General features: G+C 36.5%; 3 protein-coding genes across 4 annotated transcripts; 1 reads left to right on the top strand and 2 right to left on the bottom strand.

Moving 5' to 3' along the window:
- Positions 1–2,118: 2,118 nt before the first annotated feature.
- On the bottom strand, positions 2,119–5,451 carry LOC111796459 (G-type lectin S-receptor-like serine/threonine-protein kinase At5g35370). The gene has a single exon (XM_023679071.1). The coding sequence runs from the start codon at positions 4,987–4,989 to the stop codon at positions 2,386–2,388; it is 2,604 nt and encodes an 867-aa protein (XP_023534839.1). The 5' UTR covers positions 4,990–5,451; the 3' UTR covers positions 2,119–2,385.
- Positions 5,452–6,982: 1,531 nt separating this feature from the next.
- On the top strand, positions 6,983–11,012 carry LOC111797730. 2 transcript variants are annotated; one of them, XM_023680840.1, is made up of 7 exons: positions 6,983–7,163; positions 7,249–7,387; positions 7,540–7,641; positions 8,138–8,262; positions 9,193–9,473; positions 9,565–9,655; positions 10,315–11,012. In XM_023680840.1, the coding sequence occupies exons 1-7, from the start codon at positions 7,053–7,055 to the stop codon at positions 10,750–10,752; spliced, it is 1,287 nt and encodes a 428-aa protein (XP_023536608.1). In that variant the 5' UTR covers positions 6,983–7,052; the 3' UTR covers positions 10,753–11,012. The 2 variants fall into 2 exon arrangements, with proteins under 2 accessions (XP_023536608.1, XP_023536607.1); XM_023680839.1 differs by having other exon boundaries at positions 7,249–7,399.
- A 489-nt stretch (positions 11,013–11,501) lies between these two features.
- On the bottom strand, positions 11,502–14,057 carry LOC111797732. Its single transcript, XM_023680842.1, has 3 exons — positions 13,954–14,057; positions 12,464–12,529; positions 11,502–11,954 (listed from the first exon to the last, which is right to left on the bottom strand). The coding sequence occupies exons 2-3, from the start codon at positions 12,511–12,513 to the stop codon at positions 11,720–11,722; spliced, it is 285 nt and encodes a 94-aa protein (XP_023536610.1). The 5' UTR covers positions 12,514–12,529; positions 13,954–14,057; the 3' UTR covers positions 11,502–11,719.
- Positions 14,058–15,061: the final 1,004 nt, after the last annotated feature.

Below are 15,061 nucleotides of genomic sequence, written 5' to 3'. Positions count from 1 at the left end.
TGAAAAAATTTAGAACGGAACAATTGGGTTTGATCTAAAAAAATGTCATAACCCGACTCAATTGAACCGACCCAATTCATCCTCCAAACCGCTCTAATGACCCGAGAAAAAAAAAACATAGATTCCCCATCTTAATTACATTCTTCAACGAAGTAAAATTAAAGTAATATATGTTCTATTTTTCTAATCCCTACTTGACAGATTAATTAGAATTTAAGCACGTTCATAATCAACCGAACTCCAACTTCATGTATTTAGCTCTTAAATTAACAACAATGTGCACGTCTTAATCGAACTCCAACTTTGTTTAATCGTCAATTTGAACATAATTAAATTAGTTCAAACCGTATACTTTCGGTTAAGAAGTGGATCAATAGTGTTAGATGTTTTAAGAAAATGTACGATATAATTGTTGAGAATTGTTCGAGTCTCATTGTGAGATCCCACATCCATTGGAGAGGGGAACGAGTGCTAGCAAGAATGTTGGATCCCGGGGGTGTAGATTGCAAGATCTCACATTGGTTGGAGAGGAGAACGAAACATTGTTTATAAGGGTGTGGAGACCTCTCCGTAGCAGATGCGTTTTTAAAATCTTGAGGGGGACACACAAAAGGGAAAATCCAAAGAGAATAATATCTGCTAGCGGTGGGTTTGGGCTGTTACACTCACGTTGGCTCGTTAAGGAGAAGATCGTGGGTATATAAGTGAGGAATATTGTCTCTATTGGTACGAGTCATTTTGGGGTGGGGAACCAAAAGTAAAACCATGAGAGTTTCCTTTATTTTTAACGTGGTATTAAAGCTATGTCCTTTTGTTAATTTAGTCATGTCGAAAGAAAAGTCGAAAATATATATTTTTAACATTTTAAAAAGATCATTTATGACTTAGAAGGTGGTGGGGGCACGTAAGAGGGTAAAAAGGAGGTCGGACCACGGAGAGGTAATCACAAGGGGAGGCAAACCAATAAATAAGATGGGGTCACCAAAGATAGCAAATCTAAGATCATTGCCACAAAATGCAAACGATTTTAGAGTTTGTTTAGGAGCGGTTTTAAAATTATTAGAATCACTTTGATCATATTCAAAAATTTAAAATCAATATCGAACGTACTTTTAATCACTTAATCTTATGAGTAATAAATATATAATTTTAATAATGTCTTGATTTAACGTTTTAATTTACATTTCTATAAATATCGGGTAAAACGTGTATTTTTCATTTGTAAACACCTGTATCTGCGACGAACTTAAAAGTAATTTAGAAAAATGCATTATTATCTACCTAAACATGTTTTTTTCTTGCAACATTTAAGAGATATGTTGCAGTTGTAGGTGGACCAATCCCCTTCTCTGTTTTGTGATTCATCAAAACATATCCTTCTTACATTATTTAAACCAAGTGGTCTTTTACCTATGATCTATGATCAGGGTAGGCAAAGCAAAAATGGACAGTTAATGACTATTGGAGGCCCAGCATTTCTACCCCTTTTCGAGTTTAGGCCATAGCCTTATGTGAATAAAGGTGTTTAGTGTCACAATCGCACTTTTTCGACATGTTTGTAAGTGATTGTGTGACACTCACTCTCACCGTTGAGTAAGTCAGCCAACTTGAATTCATGTTGTCGTTGGCCGGACGACGTATACCCAATCCTCTAGCCCTGCTCATAGAAAACAGGTTTTAGAAAACAAAAGCAGAGAGATTGAAAGCAATGTTATATAGCCTTGCAAGGAAGAAAGGTAACACAATGACTTATATAACATATAACTCCGAGTATTAAGAATTCACGACTAGTCGCACCCTATAGTTAATTTTGAAGTATTTCAAGTTTACCAGGTGAATACATGATTTTAACAAAACGGTCGTACTCCTAGAAAATACGAGAAACAATACATTATGAATGCAATAAATGAAAGCGAAAAAGTAATACAACATGAAGGATATGGCATGGAACCTGGAGAGCTTTTATGGTGACATTGTCCCTCTTCTCTGCTGGTGGCATCAAAGCGGTCTTCTTGACTGCATTATTAAAGTCATCTCACTTTTTAACTCAAAGGTTGTACCTGCCATTCTAAATGGTTGCTAAGTTAATCAAAATATTGAAACAATATGAGCAGCCAATTCAAACAATGTCAATTTCACAAACGCCTTTACCAATGGAGTCCACAGCTAAACAATATAATCCTGTTTAACGAGTAACATAAGAGGCTCAATGAACAGCAACTCAAGTTATGCAAATTACAGGGATCACATGTGAAGAAGCTCAATGTGTTCTATTTACTTAAGAAAGACTACAAGCCTTTACACGAGCTGTTGAGTGACTCGCAAGATGTAAAATTACACAGCATTAGCCAGAGCAGATGGAAGTCTTCATTATGAGACAAGCTATCATCTTGGGCCTGAGACCTGCTGCGAAGACATGTAAGAAAAGAAGTAGTTTGAACCACTCATACAACTAGGGAGCGCATTTGTTGGTGAATATATTACAGACCCATTTTGGTTCCTCTCCTCCTCTATTGTTGAAGCCTCAGTGAACCTACGCCCATAAAAGCGCAAGAAATTCAATGACTCATTTCTGGGCTGACTTAAAGGAATCCCACCTTCCAACATGCTGACTACTGTATCCATACTAGGCCTTAGTGCAGGTTCCTCTTGAACACAACACAAAGCAATGCAAACTAATTTCTTCACCTCTTCATACGTCACACGCCCCTCTAGGCGTGGATCGGCAAGCTCCAAGTACTTTCCTTGCTCGTGCATCTCCAATGCGAATAAAGGAAAATAAACCAGTCCTAATCCTGTTGAAGATGATGATTGGCAGCCTGAACTATCACTGCCATCCAAGCTATGGTCATGGGATCGTGTTGTGCAATTCTTCCTCCCACTTACAACTTCTAATAGCACCATGCCATAGCTATAGACATCGGTTTTTTCTGAAATGGCTGAATTAGTGAGCCATTCTGGTGCAAGATAACCACGAGTGCCTCTCATTGTTGTAAATAGACCTGATTGTTCAGGTGCTAGAAGCTTTGAAAGACCAAAATCAGATATTTTTGCCTGAGAAGAGTCGTGCAATAAAATATTTTCTGGTTTGACATCACAATGAATGATTTTGTGCTCACAACCTCTATGCAAATACGAAAGCCCACGCGCAGTCCCAACTGCTATATCGTATCTCTCTTGCCATTCTAGAGCTGGTCCATTGCCAAAAAGGGTACGGTCTAATGAACCACGATTCATATACTCGTAAACAAGAAGGCGTTCTCTTCCTTGGGCACAAAACCCTTTCAACTTGACCAAATTTGTATGATGTATGTTCCCAATGACTGCAATCTCAGTGCAGAATTCTTTTTTCCCTTCAATGCCTAAATTTGTAATTTTTTTCACAGCCACAACAGTTTTGTCAGGAAGTATACCTTTGAAAACTGAACCAAAACCCCCGGAACCTATCTGGACTTTAAAATTATCCGTTGCAGCCGCCAGTTCTTCCAAAGAAAACCTTCTAGGCAAACCTGGGATGAAAAAGGCATCCAAATCTACCGAAGCACGTGAGCTAACATCGCCTAATTTTATCTGTATCCTCTTTGAGATTAACCGTCTCCTCCACCAAAGGAAATATAGAGTTAACAATATGAGAAACCCAGAAATTGGCAAGAGAATAAGAGCGGCTAGTGGAAAATTATGTTTTTCTTCACCGTTGAACCTTGATGGAGTAGATCCAACTTGAACTTTAACATAGCCCAGCAGATCATTCACAAATGAACTACTCTGTCTGATTGACCCAAACCTGTCTTTGATCATGTAGCAAGAACCTGATGTATTTCCATAGAATATGCCCAAACACGAGCATTCCTTTGAACAGAGAGCTTGACAGGATGGGATATTCTCTCCATATCTAGCCGGCTCAGAGAAATCAATTGCAAAATATTCTATACCATATCCCAAGCTCAAATACGAAAAGGCTGCTGATTTTATCTCTTCTCCACCTCTAGAGGAGTTGCAAGGAGAAGCCAAAACAATGGAATGATCAATTGGTTTACAGCCCCAACCACCCGAGCTTGGTGGAACTGTGTGAAAACTTGATGGACAGGAACAACTAGGGCTGTTGGTTGCACTGTCCTCATTGCAAAGACCAACTTGACCACAAAAGAAAGGAACTTGACAACTGTCAACTGGCCCTATGAATTCTTGTGTCCAACCAGCACTGGAAAAGCTCTTGATAGTAAACTGGCCTGTCGACTCCAATTTGGCTATTCGAAAGTCAGAATGGGGCAAGACGACTTCAATTACGATAACAGAACTGTTACGAGCCAACAGGTAGAGACCAGTTGCATTTAGTATCATATGTTCCACTACAGCATTTGAGTTTATAAAAGCATTTGGATCCATGGATAATTTCCAGTAGATTTGTCCATACCATTGCAGCATAGCATCAGATGCAGCAACCGAAAAACTATAATTACTGCTTGACAAGTCTGAACTTGAGATTGAGCTGAGCAGCACAGTACCAACAGGAAAAGATTGCCCAACTACAATGGTGTCAGTTGGATAATGGAAACTTTCCCAAAGGGAAACATTTGATCGATCAAGTAAGACAAGATTACCGATTTCGGTTAGCCTCAACGCATATACCGCTGATTGTAATTGTGGAGTTGACCATCTCAGATTACCATCCGGATCAGTTATGGAAATTCCCTTACTACTAATATTAACATTACCAGTGCTTGATACCGGATCATTACGGTTAGCAGACCAGATGATTGTGTTGGAGGGCACATGAGTAACACAAAAGTAGAAGCTGCCTTCTTTAGCCAGAGGGTTGACAATAGCCGCCTTGTAAGTTTTATTGCGAGAGAACAAGAAGGCACCACCATTGTCAGCAAAGTTGATGTTGGAAGCCACAAAATTCGGGTATACGAATTCGGTATAGGATATACTGGAGGCCAGAGGCAGAAAAAAGAATATTACAGGGATGAACAACAGGGATCCCATCAAGAAAATTAGAGAAGACAGACACAGAACAGGAGATTCTTCAATGGTCTAAATGAAACTAAGAAGCTTTGTTTGTCTCCATTGCAAACTTGTTTTTCAGCTAGTTGACTTCTGAAACTCTATCTCTATGTCTCTAAATTGATGGGCTAAGGGTAGGCAATCATTTAGTTATTGCCTCCATCAGTTGAGGTGCAAGATTAAAATATCCATGAAAGGTCACAACTCACATCAGACAAATATTTAATTAATTTAGATAAATTTGACCAAACATCTCTTCTCTAAGATGAACAAAGCTTTGAGGCCGACAGACACAACGACCTTTTCTTCTAATAAAATATGAAAAACTTGCTATATAAAATTCTACTTACTTCAATCTGAGTGATATAAATTCCAGCGTACATAAACAAACACGCTATCAAATTTCGACAAAGAACATTTTACAAATCTGATCACAAGTGTAAGTCATACCGTCATTCAATTGGAAAACATAGTGAAATTTCGCTGCCGCCACCGCCCCTAGCCGAAAATGACAGTATGGCTGGGCCACATTCCACTGAGGCGATCCGATTGGTACAGAAAGAACGAGTTATCCCCCCGAAAGCATCAATTACATCTAGGGAACCAAATGATCGGTTCTGAGAGAAATCTGGACGGTAGAAATTAGACAGAAATCCGAAGCAATTCATGGCGATGGAGAAGAATGGAACAAATTCGCAATGAGAGCGGTGGCTGCAGCCTGCAGAGTTCCGGCGCGGGAGGAGCTTGGCGGGAGACGCTGCCGAGAGTTCGAAACCCCTCAGAGTTCGAGATATCGGAATTCATGTTTATTTTATTTTTGTTTTACAATTTTTTTTTCTTTTTTCTTTTTCCAACGCTTGTGGAAATATTAAAAATCATTTATTAAATATAAATTAAGAAAATATTAATTAAAATAAGAAATATTCAACAATAATAGAAAAAAAAATTATATCAATTAATTTTAACAAACTTATTATTAATGTAAAATACACCTTAAATATTATATTTATGAACTTTAATATAATTCAAATTAAAAGAAAAAAAAATAATACAAAATATTTACTCTTTTTTTATTATTTATTTAAATAGTTGTCATTTTATTATTGCGACGTGCAATAAATAATTATTAATACCAACATTACTTGAATTATTTTAATAATTTTCTTTTAATTTTTTAAACCAACAACACTTAAAAATCAAACATAAAATCGAAAGATAACATAAATAATTTTATCGAACATTATGTTTGCATTATCATGACCACGACATATTGACCTAAACATGGTTGCGATGTTCGGTATCCTTTCAGTTCCATACATGTCCAAAATTATTATACATCTGTTGAAAGATAAATTATCTGATGAGATCTGTACAGTACGATGAATAATTTTGATAATTAGATGTAAATATATATAGTTATTAAAAATACGTGCAAATTTTGTATTCTCGTGACGATTCCAATGCCTAAAGTCAATGGCTTCCACATAAACAACATGTCGAAAGTGACACTCGAACCCATTGCATCACGACATTTATTTAATTTTTAAATTTGCAATTATTAATTTATTGTTAAATAAATTTGATTATTTTAAGGTATTTTTTTTTTTTTTTTTTTTTTTTAACAAAATGTTGCTTTCCCATCTGTCTTTTAAGTTATTTGTTTAGAAGGGTTCTGCAATATTTATTTTTAATTATTTTTATTTTCCACTAATAATAATAGTTATTTATTAACACGTGATATTTATTTTTTGTTGCAAAAATTATATATTTGTTATTTTTATTTATTTATGTTTTTGAGTTCTTACAAGACACTGACATGGGCCGTTGGAGGATAAGCCCAATATTGATACTGATTGGGCCAACATTTGAGCGACTAGGCCCAATATTGATGCTTGTTGGGCCAGGGCCTCTAATGCATGGGAGTAAATACGTCGTCGTTTTTCGAACTTCCATGAATACGCGAAAAATTGGACGCGCCAAAATAAGCGATTTTCTGGCTCGGGGACTCGGAGAGTACAGAGCGACTGTAGCGGTTACCGCCGGGAATGTCTGTAATCGGATGGTATGGACCTCTGATTGATCTCTCTGAAGCTGCTCTTCACGTTGGCGATTTTGTTCAACTCCTCGTCTTCATTCATCGATCCACTCCTGTTGAGGTTTCTCTCCCTCTATTTCTGTTTACAATCTTTCTCATTGAACTTTGGATCATTGTCGGAGCAACTGTTATTTCCTTGTGTATAGTACAAATTGTCTAATGGTGGAGAGGTCATAAGGACGGACATCAAAGTAGCTGATGATACACGGTCGTTTTTCTCTGTATCACTATGGCAGAAGAAAATGGCAGCCACAGCAATTCCTGGCGATGTTGTATTGTTGCAGAGTAAGCTCCGATGTATGATTTGTAGTCGATTTATTTGAAGGACGGTTTCGGTTTTTGCTAGTAATAAGTTTCATCTCCAGTTTTAGGTAATGATTTCCAAGGCTATATTTATCTTTATTTTATTATTTGGTTCTTCGTTCGGGACGTTTCAGATGTGAAACTAAGGAAATTCGGAGATTCAGTTGAGGCAACAACTGTCCAGTGTTCTTCCCTAGTGTGTATAATCCACCCTTACGAAACACTTTTCTCTGAAGGTATAAGACTCCATTAATTTTTGCCTCACTCCTGCTCTTATTTTTGAGGTAATTGCTGCAATTTGTTGCATATTTCTCTAATATCCGAAGAACCGGTGCACGTTTCTATCTTTTGGCTCTCTGAGTTTATGATTTCCAGCTTAGCAGTGTATTGTTACATCTGGTTGGATTGTAATTGATAGTATACTGGGTTTAGGCCTTATGGATTAGTTAAATTGAATTTGTTTTAGTCGATCCAAGCAGAATAATAATAGGAACTAGATTATCGAGTTTCTTGGTAGCATCATCTGTTCGAAATGAGTTTTCTAGGATCAGACTCCATACCACGGAAGGATTAAAAGCATTGTCTATCAATATTCAATTGTTAACGCATTGCTTTAACGAAATTCACTTGGCCCTATATCAGTTGTAGAAAGCTTTCTTCTTAAAATTCTTATTGATCGACTATTTTTTAGAGTCTGTGGAAATAAAACCTAACCAGTCTTTGTGTATATAGGTGTAGACGAATTAATGGCCAATTGTCGAGTTGGTTTAGTAGCTAAAGAAAAGCTCAGGAAGGTAGTGGAATGGGTGAAGGGGGCTCGATCTACCTTCCGCAACATAAAATGGCATAGTGACCAAGTATTTAATTTTTGACCCACCATTATATTTTCTATCATTTTCATATTTATGCAATGTCTCCATTCTTTTTTACCTGTGTGCTATATTGAACATTAAAGCATGACATCTATCTATTTCCATTGTCTGAGTGGTTTAATTTGTAGAGAAGTAGACTGTGTCTAATTTAAACATTTGTGCGATGTGACATGGCTGGAAAATAACATTTGTGATGTTTTTTTTTTTTTTTTCTGATTTTTGAAGTCTCACTGGTTTTCAAGTTATTTTATGATCAAGTAGTTTTCTGATGCCTTGTGCATATGCAGACGATTTGTTGATTTTCTCTTTTCGTATATTACCTTTTAGATGCTCTCGTCGGCTTCTTGTACCTAATTACGATTATCAAAATTTGTTGGTAGTTAGGAAACGGGATTCATTTCACTTGTAAGGTTGATTTGGATTATGAACCCTAAGGACAAAACACTCGAAGGAAACCTACCTTCATAGGGTGGACGCATGGCAGATTTAGATGTGGAGAACTTACAACGGAAAACCGTTATTAAACCTATTGAATGTAATTTTGTAAATATGATTGGATTATGCTCATTCTAAATCACATTTTTAATGGTCGACTTAGATACAAATTGTTTGAACATAAGTGAAGATCTGAAGATTCTGAACATGTAATCCTGTACCATGACTGTAATATTTTTTTGCTTCCTAAAAGATAGTAGTTTTATCACAAATTTAGATATATAAATTTTGCATTTTAATGTTGATTATTATGAAGCTTATGGATGTAGTAGATTAAGCTTTTTGAATGAACAATCGATTGGAGTTGAAATTTCCACATGCAAGGCATGTCAATTTTAACTGATTGCCTAACTCCATATTAGACCCAAGTCCTGAATCTTTTGTTGTATCCATCATGTTGGACCACCTGATCGGAAAAAGAACCATTTCTTCTGCAACTGGAAATTGCCTGAGAAAAGGATGTCCAGAGACTGTTTCTCGCTATCCGAAGTATTATGTCTAACTGAATCATGCAAGGTCATATTTGATGCATCAATTGGTGAAATGTTTTCGTTACCCCCCTTGATTGATCTTGATGAACCTCGAAAAGAAAAGTTGTTTGTTAGCAGGCGATTGTACGATGAAGAAGATTTTGATCTAGCAGAAGATCTCATTTGCACCGGCTGTCAGTTATGTGGTACACCTTTAGGTCTGGAAAGTGGGTACGATAAGTTGCAGCATTTTTTATTTATATCACTGGAGATGGTTTTAATTCTGATTTCTGAACACTGCTCGTCCTTCTATTGCCTGCAGATCCGTGGTTGATCAGCTTTCTGCTCCACTTTATTGCTCAAAAAGCTTGAACCGCCTCCATGTAGTAAGCATGATATATAGGCCTTTCATGGTATGAACTATTCTTGCACTTTCTTCATGTTCTAAACTCTTCCACATTCAATATTAGTTTTCATCCCCGAAATTGGCTATATTATTTGTATCACTCAATTTGTCGTTGTCTTTTTAGTAGCACTTTAGGAGTTCACGGCTTTCCTTTATGATGTCCCTGGAGCTTCTAGTGCTGATGAATCTTCCATAAAGTGTTCGAATGTTAGTTTACATATATATCATATTTGATTGTTATTATATGCAAATATCTAGATATTTTGCTTACCATTATGGCTTATCATAGGTATCATATTTGTCATTTTATTATAGGCAAATAGGCAAATGTCTTGTATCCATTTATTGTTCTTTTCATTTCCTCTAAGGTTTATTTGATGATTATAAATAGAGAATTTCACCACCATTTAGGTGGAGTAGTTTTAGCAAATATTCTCAACAAGTATATTATCTTACACATTTTTTACTATCGATTGTATCCAAAATAACTTAGCCAAATATTGCCCGACACATGTGCTAGACTCGCTGTTCAGGTTCTGCAATTATTCTAATCATCATTTTGCTTCATCACGCTAACTAGTAATATCATATATATATGTCTTCTCTCGCCTATTTAGATAGTTTGTATTCGTTGCATTCTGAATCTAATATTTTGTTTTGCTGCAGCTATACGTGTGGGATGAATCAGAATGCATTCCTCTGCTTGTTAAGAATCAAGCAGCAGAAATCTTGTTTGGTAACATCAAAGCTGACAAGATTTACTCGCATTACAGTTGGCATAAGTCCCATCCTAATTCAAAAGCTATTATTGAATCAAGCCACTCAGGTGCTCCGGTTGCTAATTCTCCTCGAGCTATTGAGAAAGGACAGAGGCCCTCTAAAAATTTATATTTCATCTGGTTGATCCTTCTGAAAATGTTGCTGCATCAAGGAAAAAATAGCCCTCTTAAATTTGAAGTTACAGTAAACACCAGCTTGGACAGGGAGAATGGGAGATTTGAGATGGTTTCTTCGACATTCCCATGCTCCTCAACCAATCTATCTTTGGACTCTCACATTTGTGATCTGGGGAAAGAACAGCAGCCAAAGCGTAAGATTCATTAAAGAAAATTATGGATGGACATCTGAAATACATGAAGCAGATGGAGATTGGTAGTTTTTCTTACGGGGGAGATGTTAAAGTGTGGAAGAGCATGGGGAGAACTTAGTGCATAAAGGTTTGTTCGAGTTTCAAACCCATTTAATTCTGAAAATGAGTTCTTCAAACTAAGGTATAAATTTTTGAACATCGTAAGTTTACGCCACTCTTGTATCGATAAAGAATCAACCCAATGGAAGCTCTAATACCAAATGATAAGGAATCACTATAGGAAAGTAAAATTCAAATTATCTTGTTGATTGAATATCTCAAAACAGGAATATTTGTTTGAGTTTCGAATCACTCTACGAGCAAACATACAACTTAAACTATATAATATTGCAAACAAACTTAGAACTTAGCTTTTGGCTAAATGAAAGTTAAGAACTTACCTTGTTAATCAAATGTGTGTCAAGTCAAGAACATTTATTTGAGATTTGAATCACTTAGTAAGTTAGATTCATCATGTCGAGATGATTTTAAACATGAATGACAAAAAAACTTAGCATTGGTTTAAGAGAAATCACAAATTCTCCTTTTACTACTTTATATAGCCTCAAAATGCAATCCATCCGCTACCGTAAGTCATTTCAAGAATTTGTATCTAGAAGTGTTTGTTGCAAAAATGAGACTTGATTCGATTACAACTTGAATTTAACTTTAATAGAACTTGACTTGATCTTGAGTTAATTTGAATAACATTCTTCACAACTTCCTTCAAGTTCATATTGTATTATTGAGATGTCTTGATTCATATCATATATGATCAATATATGTTATGATCAATTCGATCAACAACAAAGTCAAGACAGTTCTCGTGAAACCATAACTCATTCAGTGTCACTGTGGGTTTGAAGAAAGAAGGCTGTAACAAATCAGCCAAGGGCCATGCCACAAAGATATTCATCTGATACAACCGTGTAAGCAATGATATCAAGAAAGGGACTCAGATTCGTTAACAGAAGCTTCGGCTGCAGAGTTTTGGGCTTCTAATAGCTTCATTTGACGCTCAGCATGTTCTCTTTCACAGGCACTGATTCCCATTATGATATCAAGCATTGTACCAGTTGTGCCAAAAAACACAAGGGGTGCCAGTGACTTCCTCTTTATTCCCACTGGAATTGCTAGCAACGCTCCTGCTACTGAGAATACCCAAGTGCCCAGCGCACTGTGGAATGCACAATAATCAATCAAATCTCAAGAGAAAACCAGTTGAAAGAACAAAAAATAAATAAATAAATAAATAAAAACGAAACATGGTGTATAATAGTCCAAGTTTACCGCTAGCAGATATTGTCCACTTTGGTCCGTTACGTATCGTTGTCAACCTCACGGTTTTAAAATGCGTCTGCTAGGGAGATGTTTCCACACCCTTATAGAATATGTTTCGTTCCCCTCTCCCACCGATGTGGAATCTCACACGGTGCTCGAATGGTCATACTCACTAAAATTTAAAACCATGGCTACCAAAAAGTTAAAAGACATTCGACACAACATTTCGAACAAAATTTCTGCCTCCAAGGGATTCTCCCAGGGTTTAGGAAAAATTTGCCCAAATTTTATGATAAGCAATTTGGGATTTATTTGCACAACAAGATGATGCTAATAAGATAAGAGTCTAGAGAAATTCTTCATTTTCAAGCAGTGTAAGAGAAAAGGTAGGAGGAGAGAGCTTACTTTGAAACGGAGCACTCCTCAAGATGCTTCACTTGTTCTTGGCTTCCCATAGCTCTTCCTCAGTTACTAATGAAAAACAGCAACAAAATTAGCTCTCAACCATATGGATATCAAAAGTCAAGCACCAAAAAATCTGATAATTAGCACGCTTGAAAGGATCATCATCCCAGGAAATTCTACTGGAATTTACATATATGGTTGTCCAAAATAATCCATATTGATTGGTAATGGAATTTGGACAACTTGACCCTGTAATTTATATACACAAAAACAGCAAATAGTTAAGATCCCACATCGGTTGGAGAGGGGAACGAAACATTCCTAATAAGGATGTGGAAACCTCTCTTTAGTAGACGCATTTTAAAACTATGAAGCTGATGACGATATGTAATGGGCCAAAGCGGACAATATCTACTAGCGGTGGGCTATGTGTGAGATCCTACATCGGTTGGAGAGGCATTCCTCGTAAGGGCTTTGCTAGCGGTGGACGGTGTGTTAGCAAGGACACTAGGCCCCCAAGAAGGGTGGATTGTGAGATCCCATATCGATTGGAGAGACATTTTTATAAGGGTTCTGCTAGCGGTGGGTAGTGTGTCAGCGAGGACGCTGACCCCCAAAAGGTGGATTGTGAGATTCCACATCGGTTGGAGAGACATTCCTTATAAGGGTTCTACTAGCAGTGGGCAGTGTAACAATGAGGACGCTGGCCCCAAGGGAGGTGAATTGTGACATCCCACATCGGCTGAAGAGGCATTCCTTATAAGGGTTCTGCTAGCGGTGGGCAGTGTGCCAGCGACAACGCTAGCCCCTAAGAGAGTGGATTGTGAATTCCCACATCAGTTGGAGAGACATTCCTTATAAGGGTTTTGCTACCGATGGGCAGTGTGCCAGCAACAACGCTGGCCCCTAAGAGGGTGGATTGTGAAATCCCACCTCGGTTGGAGAGACATTACTTATAAGAGAGTAAAAGTGTGTACTACTAAAACCATGAGGCTGACCGGGACAATATCTACTGGCCGTAGTTTGGGATCTTACACTATTCTAACCTCAAAATAATTCATAGGTTTTCAAGAAAAAATGGATATCCAGAACAGTTTGCAGTCGGGAATTCATCAATGGTACACATACAGTAAAACACCAGTTCCATCTTTTCATACAAAATGGATAAAAATCGACGAAGAATTAGTAGTTCTAGGTCAAACTTCCGTCCTCAACAAATTATCAATAGCGAAGGCTCTAAAAGCCCAAACCACAAACCTACATTTCGATTTGCACTCATTCCTCAACTAGCATCACCTTAATTGACATCGAAGCCACAACGATCAAATTTTATGAGTAACGATGATTAAGAACACAGTGCGAGATAATCACTCCTATTTGCTGAAAATCGAAGGCAGATAGATGATTGAAGAAAACAAAATTAAATTGATCGCAGACAGAGAGGAAGTGAAGCTAGAAGGAGAAGAGATGAAAAGGAGATTTTCACACACCTGAACACTGGTTGACGGCGGGGATGACGCTTCTCCGGCGAGGAACTTTACAGACTTTCGATCTGGGGACGTTGAAATTAGTATTATTGCGACGGTAAACTAAAAAATAATTTTAACTTCTTTTAAAATTTATATTTATTCTTATAAAAATGCAATTTTAAATTTTTTTTAATGGATATTTTTATTTTTTTAAAAAATATAATTTCTATTAAAGAATTTAAATTATTCAAACAAATTAAATAATATTTCATAAAAAAATAAATATAATTTATAAAGTATAATGTTCCGCACTTAAATACTTAAATAATAATAATTATATAACAAATTAGTTTTTGTGTTTTATAACTGGATATGAATTTAGGTGGGGTCGGGGCGGTGACGAGATAGAAATATAATCCCTATCTTCAGTCCCGTTGAGCTAATAGAGAGGCCTCTCTCCACCCCATCTCCTTTCCCCCGTTTAAATAAAGATTCCCAAACCGTTCGAGATGGGTTCCAGTTGAACGAGTTAAACAGATATTTCTATTTTTAATCGTACCCCTAAATTAGTCGTGTTGGTAAAATTCTCGAGTGTCAAACAGATAGATTCATAGTCAAACTAACTCTAACGATCTAGCCATGTGTTTTGAATAAAACAGGTTAACTCTCGTAAAAGTGCTATAATGATAAACAACTATTCGAGGAAGGCTCTATGGAACGTTATTCGAGGATAAAATTAGTGTCAGGATGCAACCAAATTCCCAGAAAAAGATCACGGGTGCAGCTAAAAAATAAAAACTATGAGATTAGTTTTAGGATGAAACGTAGACGATCGTCGTCCCAAATTAGTTTGTATGTAAAAGTCGAGATTTATATGACGTGGTTGAATTTATCGAAAAATTTTAGCGTTTTTTTTTATTCGGTATACCCGCGCTTTTGACAAATATCACAAATTTTAAATATATAATAAAATGGATAAAAGAGAATTTTAATTTTTTTTTTCCTTTTCTCCCTTCTTTTTCATTCTTTATTGTAAGTAATATAATTTTTTATTTTAATTTATTATTTATGAATTTTAAAATATATAATAAACTATGAATTTTACTTTTAAGTTCTAGAAATTTATTTT

Source organism: Cucurbita pepo, chromosome LG06 (assembly GCF_002806865.2).
Source record: "Cucurbita pepo subsp. pepo cultivar mu-cu-16 chromosome LG06, ASM280686v2, whole genome shotgun sequence".
In the NCBI taxonomy this organism is placed as follows: Eukaryota; Viridiplantae; Streptophyta; class Magnoliopsida; order Cucurbitales; family Cucurbitaceae; genus Cucurbita; species Cucurbita pepo.
Note: the sequence above shows the minus strand (reverse complement) of the source record. Positions and strands in the feature narration are given on the sequence as shown.

Excerpts from the sequence above, each read along its gene's own strand:
- LOC111796459 (XM_023679071.1), bottom strand. The coding sequence starts at position 4,989 with ATGGGATCCCTGTTGTTCATCCCTGTAATATTCTTTTTTCTGCCTCTG.
- LOC111797730 (XM_023680839.1), top strand. The coding sequence starts at position 7,053 with ATGTCTGTAATCGGATGGTATGGACCTCTGATTGATCTCTCTGAAGCT. Across the intron at positions 7,164-7,248 it reads ATCGATCCACTCCTGTTGAG|TACAAATTGTCTAATGGTGG; the intron begins GTTTCTCTCCCT and ends CCTTGTGTATAG. Across the intron at positions 9,656-10,314 it reads TGATATATAGGCCTTTCATG|CTATACGTGTGGGATGAATC; the intron begins GTATGAACTATT and ends GTTTTGCTGCAG.
- LOC111797732 (XM_023680842.1), bottom strand. The coding sequence starts at position 12,513 with ATGGGAAGCCAAGAACAAGTGAAGCATCTTGAGGAGTGCTCCGTTTCA. Across the intron at positions 11,955-12,463 it reads GAGGAGTGCTCCGTTTCAAA|TGCGCTGGGCACTTGGGTAT; the intron begins GTAAGCTCTCTC and ends TGCATTCCACAG.